General features: G+C 44.4%; 1 protein-coding gene across 1 annotated transcript; it reads right to left on the bottom strand.

Moving 5' to 3' along the window:
• Positions 1–1702: 1702 nt before the first annotated feature.
• LOC124253922 lies at positions 1703–10916 on the bottom strand. Its single transcript, XM_046687770.1, has 6 exons — positions 10883–10916; positions 10230–10323; positions 9410–9565; positions 8654–8831; positions 7721–7861; positions 1703–5923 (listed from the first exon to the last, which is right to left on the bottom strand). The coding sequence occupies exons 1-6, from the start codon at positions 10914–10916 to the stop codon at positions 5657–5659; spliced, it is 870 nt and encodes a 289-aa protein (XP_046543726.1). The 3' UTR covers positions 1703–5656.
• Positions 10917–11275: the final 359 nt, after the last annotated feature.

Raw genomic sequence — 11275 nt, forward strand, 5'->3', positions numbered from 1 at the left:
TAGTTAAAAAGGTTCCATAATATAATATCAACATAATAGTTTAAAACTATTACTCGTATAAGTTAAATATCTATAGCACTATGTTTTGATGATCTGAGTAACAATGTCCCCCATTGATCCAACTGGATCAGTCCATTATTTCCATGGACTGATCCAAGTGTCTCCATAGAAACAGGTACTCTGCATCCACTGCTCAATGCCAAAACATCCCGTACAAATGCATGTGTATAAAAAAAGCCCCAATAGCGGAGCATCATTAAAAAGTTCATTATAACACTAAAATCAGTTGAAGAGAGATTTTAAAATCAATTCATAGTAACCCTTGGACAGGTTTTCAATGTTGCTTTTTCTTTTTTCTTTAAAACTGTATTTGCTGAAATGTAACCATGACAACAGGTACATCATAGAGTTGGATGCCATTCAAACAAAGTTTCCTCAGAGCATGTAGGTCTAGTTGGGTTGGGTAGAGAAGATGCTATCAGACAGAAAAACACACTTCTTGATTCATATAAAGTTAAGCTGAGGGTACCTAATACCTTTGTAAAATAATTGACACTTGTGAATAGATTTCTTATTCTGTCGAAACAAAACCAAACTCTTCTCCATGCTATGAGACTATAAATTTTTGTTTTCTGGTTTGCTGTTCATTTTGTCATTTTCAATCTGATGTATAAACATACTGACACTTGATGAAAATGCATCATTGTGTTTACAAGCTTCTGACCTGTGTTGTTTTTGCTCTGGTTGATCAGGAGCGGTGGGGTAGCCAAGTGGTTAAAGTGTTTGCTAATCACGTCGAATTGTGGGAGTGAGTGAGTTTAGTTTTACGCCGCTTTTAGCAATATTCCAGCAATATCACGGCGTTGGACACCAGAAATGGACTTCACACATTGTGCCCATGTGGGGAATCGAACCCGGGCCTTTGGCTTGACGAGCGAACGCTTTAACCACTAGGCTACCCCACTGCCCCTAATCACGTCAAAGACCTGGGTTCAATTCCCCAGATGGGCAAATGTGTGAAGCATATTTCTGGTGTCACGCTGCCGTGATATTGCTGGAATATTGCCAAAAGCGGCCTAATACTAAACTTACTCACTCACTCTGGTTGATCATGGAACACATCGAACGAGATACTCCATGCATAAACATGTCACAACCAGTGATGAGAAATATATTAATTCCTTTCAGGCGTTTTTAGCATTCTTGCTGAAAGTTTATCGATGATCGATATTTATCGATGATCGATCAATATTTAGTTAATGATTACCAACCTCTATGCTCTATACCAACACCAAGCTCGAATCATGGTGTTTTCAAGCTTCTGACAAGATGTGTTGTTTTTGCTCTAGTTGATCATGAACCACATCAAATGAGATTTGAACCGAACAGCATTGTTGTGATTGTTTCATATCTAAGTACACAGAGCAACTTAATTTGAAAACTGCAACTATTTTACCAGTTAGGCCATATATAAAAATATTTCTGTTTCTCATTACCGCCCAACACTAAATTTAACTCGGCCCTAAGATTCTTTTTTATTTTTTACACTAAAGAAAATGCAACGTTGACTCTCAGAATGTGCATGAATTTTTCACACTTCCATGTTTTGATTTTCTATCGGAGGAAAGGTGTATATTTCCACAGAAATCATGGGTTTTGGACAAAAAATTAAATAAAATAAAATGTAAAAATAGAACCCGCCTGCCTGACCAATACTTTTGTTAAAAAGTGATGAGAAATAAGAACATAGTTTATGTGGCCTTATTAAAATAACATCAACCATACATTTTCAAAATGTGTCAGTATATATTTTTTTTTTATAACACGGGAAGGAACTATAATGTTTTAAGCTCTGAAGACACAGTACAATTCAGCAGAGTGCAGATGATATATGCCCCGTAAACTCTCTCAACCACCAACAGGGGGCAGCACCCACCATGATGTACCATTACAGCCACTGACTGGAGTCATGCCAACCCCTACACGGTCAACACACACTGGTGGCAAGACAATATTGGATGCTTTCCACGGGGCGTTTACCTACAACAAACATTTCTTAACGTGTAACCATCTCGACCACACTGATAACTACCTGTCACTTGTTCAAATACATCAGATGCAGAACTTCACTACGCTTGTTATCAAGGGAAAAATGGTACAGAGAATTCACCGGTCTCGCACAGAGTTATCACAAGCAATAGACAGAAGGGATTGTGAAAACGGAGAAGAATGTATATATTACTGTCTTACCACGTACATAGTTCAATATTATTGTTATTATTATTATTATTATAAATCATCCTAGCAAGTGCCTGTACAATATGTTAAAACACCGTACACACTTTACATAGAAATCCTACAATAGACACATTTAAATTCGGATCTCTGGCAGGGGAGGCAACTGCATCTAATTAACCAACATTTGTCAGATTGGAATAATATGCTTGGACAAAAACAGGGTGAAAACACAAATTGAAGAAGATATTGGCATATTCTCATACAACATGTACATTTCAGTTCATATAGAGTTGCCTCCCTTTCCCAGCTGAGGTATGAATGGCGGCAGCCCCTCTCTGTTCCCATCCACCTACCCTTGGGGGCGGGTAGTGTGTGGAGGAAGAGATCGGAAGACACGCCCACTCTCCTTACTGCTGCACAGTACACACAACACATGCATATCAGGTGCAGTTCCGTTGTCGTCAGCAACGTCACAAGGGGGACGAGGTTATTTACAGAATCACACGAGGGGCGGAGCCAGGGATCACTGATGTGAAATCATAAATTAATGAAAATAACCAACAATTCCTGCCATGAGTTACCTATCACCCCTCTATGTTAGAGTGTACGCTCCCTCTAATATTCCAGGACTGTACCAGTAACATAGCCAAGGGGTGAAGGGTTATGAAACCCGAGTAGTGATGAGGTATATAATGGTAAACATATTAGAAAATTATCAGTTTTCTAAAAAAAATTAAAAACTGCATCGCCGTTTGTTTAAAAACACAGACCTGAAGATGAGAAATGCTGCCATGTTTAAGGAAACTGAGAGCCATATATGGCCATGTCTGTATGTCGGTCATCAGTCTGAATGCCTTGCTGTTGCTACAGTTTCCCCAGGGATAGCTTCCCCCTAAAATACAGTTGCCATAGAAACTAGAAAACTGTTTTCTATAAAACTTTAGTTTTTCATAATCTAATATAAAGACACTAATGGTAGTTTTCTTGAGCATGAATGATCCGATTGGAACACCGATTCTGCCAACAACAGCAAGTCTTCCGTCCGCTACTGACAACACAAACCCACCCTCCCTTGCCCTGACCGATGCTGCAGCCATACAGTCTCCCTCATCTTCTACGCTAAACCAACATGGTGAGGGCGTCTGTGTTAGCTGTATCTAACTCGAAAAATGTTGGGTTCTATAGTGAGTTTGCATGTGGTTTTTAGCATGCATACCATGGTTGTAAATAAACCGGTAGGTATGCCAGAGGTAGTTGCTTCAGACCAAACCCCATCCCCACCCTGGCTCCCACCTCGTGCTTGTCCCCCTATGATGGCTACGCTGATACAGATTGGTATGACAGTACATAAACCATGAAAACTAACATTCCGCCCCCTCCCGAGGTATAGTTAGCGATTCTGACCCACTCCGGTTAAATCAGCAGGCGGTTGACTTGACAGCTCACAACAGCGTCAGCCGGAGATGTTGCTGTTGATGTTGTAGTCATCCGTCATGGTCGGCGTCCAGATGCAGGTCAGTCTCTTCGAGGTACACACTGGCTATTAGTTGACCTCCACCTTTATCAGGTGCACGGTGACTAATCAGCCAAGTTGCCATGGCGACGACCTGTGGCAGCTGCAGCTGTGGACAAAGTGAGGCGTCAAATTTTGACTCGCGGTTTATAGTGACTTAGATACTCCCTGAGATAGACCGAGTTCAAGACAACGCTCCCACCTTGTCACCATCGCTGCTTTCCCTCCCCGCTCGCCCGTTGTACATCGCCGCCACTGCAGAAGTGAGGTAGATACTTATGAGGTAACTAGCATGTCCCACTGGAGGAAGTGACATCATACACATAAAACAGCTTCCACACAGGAAGTCATGACATCATACACAAAAAGTAGTACCAGTTCCACACAGGAAGTGACATCATACACAAAAAAAAGTGCAGCCACATCCTGAGAAGTGACATGACACATAAAACACAATGATGGCTCCTAGGTTGACGAGTCCTCGCACACGACGACACAGAGCAGAATCAATCCTGACGGGAGCAGCGACAACTAGACCTTATTTAACCATGATTTGTTTAGTAAAATACTGTCATATAGCAAAAATGGAATACACTACAACTATGAGTTGAGTCCCCCAATGAGCTGCCGTCTTGTCTGGAGGAGAGGGATCAGTGGCAGCATCCTCTCCCTATAACCGTTGACGAAAAACACATGGGATACGACATCGCTAGCTGCCGCCGTACGTCTCTTTGCAGATCCTAGCAGCAGTGGCTTGAGTCCGATGGTAGTGTGGCATGGGAACACCGTGGTCCTGGCGGTGATTGTGTAGTGTGGACACCACAGACCCTGAATATTCCGAGGCTTTGACCACAGACCTTGAACATCCTATGACCTTGACCACAGACCCTGAACTTTCAGTGACCTTGACCACAGACCCTGAACATCCTGTGACCTTGACCCTGAACATCCCGTGACCTTGACCACGGGGAGTGCTGGTCCTGATCCATAAACATGTAGCTGTGTCAAGGAGGAGCTGCCTTTCTCCATCCTCATGCATCACTTAGTCCACACTATACCTTCAGTCTCCATGGCAACAGTTGACCTGAGCTTAGCAACACCCATCATGTCCATAGCAACACCATTGGCAACATTACCCTTTGCACCTCAGTCCAAATGAATTGCTGTTGGCCGAACCATGACACATTGTCATGGAAACAGCTAAAGAGGTACAATATAAAACAAGTCTCTGAGGAGATGATCTGTTTCCATAGCAACAGTTCCAGAAGTTGTTGGTAGTTAAAAATGAGGTATCATCTGTTCACGTTTGCCACTTGATCACTCTTAAAAGGAGAAGTAAAAAAGTGTATATAATACCCGCATCACAGGAAGATAGTAGTACACCGCATCGTGGCCCCAGGGCACCACACCCACCATCCATCGCTCCATTCGTCTGTTCATGTATCCTGCCACTGCAGGTAACGGAGAGACGGAAAGTGGGTGTGTGGGCAGCAGCCACGCTATGAATGAGGTCAGTTTGTAGACAACACAAGTTTATCATTAGCAGTGTGGTGTAGCACCACTACACCACGGAGTCCGATTGCTCTAAACCTCCCCATGTTCCATCACGTACAAACAAATGAGGTAATTTCCCTGCCCCGACTCTAGGGGGCAGACTGTCAACATGTGTCCCGGCTCCCACCGGAGATTCCTGAGTTGAGGTACTGCTCTGGGTGCTGCTGCTGCTTTCGAGAGGTGGAGGAGGGGTGGGAGGTAGGTCCTTGTGACCTTGACCTTGATCCCGCCTCGAGGTTGTGTTGCTGCTTGGCAGGTGAGATGAGGTAGTGCTGTCAGCTGCGTTGCTGCTGCTGCCGCCGCTGCCGTTGTTCCTGAGGGTTGGGGATGAAGATGCTGCCTGAGCTGGCCCTATGCCGCCGCGTCGTCGCCGCCGCTGCTGCCCCCGCGGCGAGATGGAGAGATCCGGGTTGTGTCTCCTCCTTCACTGGGGGTCACCTTCAACATGGCTGCCTCCCCATTGGGTGCCTTGACAACAGAGGTCATGTGACTCTCGTCCTCCAGACTCCCATCAATCTCTTCTAGACTTTCCCCTGCATATGTGGACATCTCTCGACCCGCAGAGCCAGGGCTACTCCCAGATGAGGCCTGGACCGCAGCGATGAGCCCGTGATGCTCCTGAAACAAACAGACACATTGTAGCAACTGAAGTCCCAGATTGTTAATAGGAACCACATGGGTGAGTGAGCACTCAGCAATATTCCAGCTATATGGCGGCGGTCTGTAAATAATCGAGTCTGGAACAGACAGTCCAGTGATCAACAGCATGAGCATCGATCTACAGAATTGGGATACAATGACATGTGTCAACCAAGTCAGCAAGTCTGTTAGTCGCCTCTTACGACAAGCATGGGTTGCTGAAGATCAATTCTAACCCGGATCTTCATGGGTTAGGAACCACATGGACCAGGGTCTTGTGTGCCAAGGTGATCTTACTCCAGTTAATGACATTACCTTGGTCCCCCTACACAAAGCAGATCTTCACAGGTTAGGAACCACATGGACCAGGGTCCTGTGTGCCAAGGTGATCTTACTCCAGTTAATGACATTACCTTGGTCCCCCTACACAAAGCAGATCTTCACAGGTTAGGAACCACATGGACCAGGGTCCTGTGTGCCAAGGTGATCTTACTCCAGTTAATGACATTACCTTGGTCCCCCTACACAAAGCAGATCTTCACAGGTTAGGAACCACATGGACCAGGGTCCTGTGTGCCAAGGTGATCTTACTCCAGTTAATGACATTACCTTGGTCCCCCTACACAAAGCAGATCTTCACAGGTTAGGAACCACATGGACCAGGGTCCTGTGTGCCAAGGTGATCTTACTCCAGTTAATGACATTACCTTGGTCCCCCTACACAAAGCAAACTTAGTGCTAACAAGATCGTAATAAGCATTACTTACTTTACCCAATTGCCCCTCCACAAACTGATCTTCCCACTAACAAGATCGTAATAAGCATTACTTACTTTACCCAATTGCCCCTCCACAAACTGATCTTCCCACTAACAAGATCGTAATAAGCATTACTTACTTTACATAATTGCCGCTCCACAAACTGATCTTCCCACTAAGATCGTGGTAATAAGCATTACTTACTTTACCTAATTGCCCCTCCACAAACCGATCTTCCCACTAACAAGATCGTAATAAGCATTACTTACTTTACCTAATTGCCCCTCCACAAACCGATCTTCCCACTAAGATCGTAATAAGCATTACTTACTTTACCTAATTGCCCCTCCACAAACCGATCTTCACACTAAGAAGATCCCAGTACTTGTACTAACATAATTGGTCGCCCTCCACAAAACGATCTTCCTGCTAAGAAGATCCCACTTGGAGCACTAACATAATTGGTCACCCTCCACCAACCGATCTTCCTGCTAAGAAGATCCCACTAGGAGCACTAACATAATTGGTCCCCCTCCACAAACTGATCTGAGAGATAGGAAGACATTATCTCCTGTCGACATTAGAGTTCCAATATAGCAAGTCTGAATCAAATAAATCTCACTGTTGGAAAAGGAATCATAAACTTCAACAAATCATGAATTAGCAAATGATTTTGATCAAACTGTATCTTGAGTTTAAAGGAAACTGGGTGACATTTTTAGACAATTCAGTTTCCCAAACGCATCTTTGGATAGTATATACAACATGTGAGCTTTGTGTGATTGGAAAGCTGGATTTATATCTGTAGCAGATATCTACACCTTGCAGAAACTAACAAACATGGCTATGGTACTGGTAAACCAAGAAAAATACTCAGGGTTGTCTGGGATTCGAACCAATCACAGGTTTGTAGCACACTAAAGGGGCAACACTGCACAACAGCAGTGTGTGTGACATTAGGGACGATGTGCTTCACAACCATAGTAACAGAGCCTCTGCAAGTAATTGGGGTACTTACTTCTGAGCTGCCTCGATTGCCAAGATGCACATTACCGTCCCTCCTAATCACATGACCATTGCCCACATGTCCGTTCTGCAAACTGTGACTGATCCCGTTCACTCGCACTCCGTTTGGCGTCACGATCAGGGTACCGCCCCCCTGAAACAAAACACAGCTTTCATCATCATGCTTAGGGTAGGACCCTAAACAAAGCCCACCCCTACCTTTTGAGACTAAGTCCAAAACGTTGACATGGAAACCAAGAAAAATGCAAATGACAAAAATCTGAAAATAGCAAAAGGCACCACTTTAGTATCTATCAAATTTTGAGTTGCTCAAAACAAAATTATTACGGAAGATCGGACAGACAGAGCAACAGATGAGGCGTCGACTATATCCCCCTGGCATGTAATAACAAATGACAGCACTGGTAATCACGATCAGCGTAACACTCCCCCCCCTCCAAAACGAACCACAGCTCTTGTCATCACAATCAGGGTACCACCCCGCTGAAATATACCTCAGCTCTTGTCATCACAATCTATATGTCAATAATCGAGTCTGGACCAGACAATCCAGTGATGACAGCATGATCATCAATATACTTAATTGGGATACGATGACATGTGTGTCAACAAAGTCAGTGAGCCTGACCACCCGATCTCTTTAGTCGCCTCTTACGACAAGCATTGGTTACTGAAGATCCATTCCAACTCGGATCTTCACGGGTCCACTCTCAAAGAGCAAGGTTACTCACAGAACATGAAATGTGTGTCACTATTATTCACCAATAACAGTGCTTGTTGTGCAGATCATTAAAATGGAACCATCATGCTTTCATGACATTTAATCTTCATAGCCTGTCCAAAATGTGAGAGACATAAAATGCTGCCGTCCTGACAACTATCTTTAGGAACCCACTGAATGACTTGCCCGACTTCCTGATCGTACCTTAGAATCTGACTCTGTGTTCTCCTGCAGTGAGTTCAACATGGGCGTGAGCGCCTCGATGTCCGAACTCTGCACCGAGAGGCGGTTGGTCGTCACGTGAACAGCATGACCATTGCCATGGCCTGGAAGGTGGCCGTTACCATGGTAAATGGGCGGAGGTTCACGGGATCTGAAACACCTTTAAAGAAACCGTCCAGTCAGTGAGGAATGTAAATAAAGTTGACACAAAGAAATGTTATACTGCAGAATAGTCAGATATTCTTACAAAATCTCATGCTGTTGATGACTGTTTAGTTTTGTGCTGCACTTTGCAATATTCCAGCTATATGGCGGCAGTCTGTAAATAATGGAGTCTGGACCAGACAATCCAGTGATGACAGCATGATCATCAATATACTTAATTGGGATACGATGACATGTGTGTCAACAAAGTCAGTGAGCCTGACCACCCGATCTCTTTAGTCGCCTCTTACGACAAGCATTGGTTACTGAAGATCCATTCCAACTCGGATCTTCACGGGTCCACTCTCAAAGAGCAACGTTACTCACAGAACATGAAATGTGTGTCACTATTATTCACCAATAACAGTGCTTGTTGTGCAGATCATTAAAATGGAACCATCATGCTTTCATGACATTTAATCTTCATAGCCTGTCCAAAATGTGAGAGACATAAAATGCTGCCGTCCTGACAACTATCTTTAGGAACCCACTGAATGACTTGCCCGACTTCCTGATCGTACCTTAGAATCTGACTCTGTGTTCTCCTGCAGTGAGTTCAACATGGGCGTGAGCGCCTCGATGTCCGAACTCTGCACCGAGAGGCGGTTGGTCGTCACGTGAACAGCATGACCATTGCCATGGCCTGGAAGGTGGCCGTTACCATGGTAAATGGGCGGAGGTTCACGGGATCTGAAACACCTTTAAAGAAACCGTCCAGTCAGTGAGGAATGTAAATAAAGTTGACACAAAGAAATGTTATACTGCAGAATAGTCAGATATTCTTACAAAATCTCATGCTGTTGATGACTGTTTAGTTTTGTGCTGCACTTTGCAATATTCCAGCTATATGGCGGCAGTCTGTAAATAATGGAGTCTGGACCAGACGATCCAGTGATCAACAGCATGAGCATCAATCTACGCAACTGGGATACTATGACATGTGTCAACCAAGTAAATCAGCAAGCCTGATCACCCGATCCTTTACGTCACCTCTTACGACAAGCATGGGTTGCTGAAGACCAATTAAATCCCGGATCTTCATGGGGAGACAAGCATGGGTTGCTGAAGACCAATTTGATCCCGGATCTTCACAGGTGTAGGGAACAGAGATACACTGACGAGATACACTGACTGAGTCAGTTTAATCTCGCCTTGATCTTGGCTGGTTTACCTTCCTATGGTATTGAATGGGCTAATGCTGCTTTGAAGGGTTTTTCAGTTTTGTCATCATGTCATGTCATGGCAACATGACAGGACACATGTCACCCAGTGATCCAGATGTTAGATGATTTCTGTTTTATCTGTCATGTCGTGACACAGCTCTAACTTGCTGCCAAAAGACTTGCGTGCCTACCTGTTGCGAAAAACGATGACCACAATGCAGATGACGATGCAGACGATGCCGATGGTGACACCAACAATTATTCCTAGCTGCTTGTCTCGGCGACCTGAAACAATAGTTTCACATATATCAAATTTCAGCATCGGCTGCTCCATATGTCAAGGCCTTTGCATATTCATGTGCATGTTACATATCCATTCTCTTCTGATAAAAACCACAGGGGAAGAGAGAGAGAAAGGAGGAGGGAGAGACACCAGAAATGGGTTTCACACATTGTACCCATGTGGGGATTGGAACTATGGTTGCCACAGCGTATCAACTTGCCATCCAGGAAATGGCTGCTTGTTCCACTCAAAATGTCAGAAATGCAGTATCGTCATACAGACCATATTGTAACCTCAGGATCGAGATACGTACCATATCATGACCTCAGGATCGAGATACAAACCATGTCATGACCTCAGGATCGAGATACGTCCCATATCGTGACCTCAGGATCGAGATACGTACCATATCGTGACCTCAGGATCAAGATAAGCACCATGTCATGACCTCAGGATCGAGATATGTACCATATCGTGATCTCAGGATGGTGATATGTACCATATCGTGACCTCAGGATTGCGATACGTAGCATATCATGACCTCAGGACCGAGATACGTACCATATCGTGACCTCAGGATCGCGATACGTACCATATTGTGACCTCAGGATCGAGATACGCATTTATCTTGACCTCAGGATTGAGATACACATCCAATCGTGACCTCAGGGTCGAGATATGTACCATATCTTGACCTCAGGATCGAGATACGTACCATATCGTGACCTCAGGATCGCGATACGTACCATATCATGACCTCAGGATCGAGATGCGTACCATATTGTGACCTCAGGATCGAGATACCCATCATATCTTGACCTCAGGATTGAAATACGCATCGTATCGTGACCTCAGGATCGAGATACGCGACCTCGTCGATCGCGTGATCTCAGGATCGAGATACGCATCGTATCGTGACCTCAGGATCGAGATACGCATCGTATCGTGACCCCA

The sequence above is a fragment of the Haliotis rubra genome, unplaced genomic scaffold (assembly GCF_003918875.1).
Source record: "Haliotis rubra isolate DU_JTF1 unplaced genomic scaffold, ASM391887v1 Scf559, whole genome shotgun sequence".
Lineage (NCBI taxonomy): Eukaryota > Metazoa > Mollusca > Gastropoda > Lepetellida > Haliotidae > Haliotis > Haliotis rubra.

Excerpts from the sequence above, each read along its gene's own strand:
- LOC124253922 (XM_046687770.1), bottom strand. The coding sequence starts at position 10,916 with ATGGTACGTATCGCGATCCTGAGGTCACGATATG. Across the intron at positions 8,832-9,409 it reads TCACTGCAGGAGAACACAGA|GTGTTTCAGATCCCGTGAAC; the intron begins GTCAGATTCTAA and ends GTTTCTTTAAAG. Across the intron at positions 5,924-7,720 it reads GCAATCGAGGCAGCTCAGAA|GAGCATCACGGGCTCATCGC; the intron begins GTAAGTACCCCA and ends TGTTTGTTTCAG.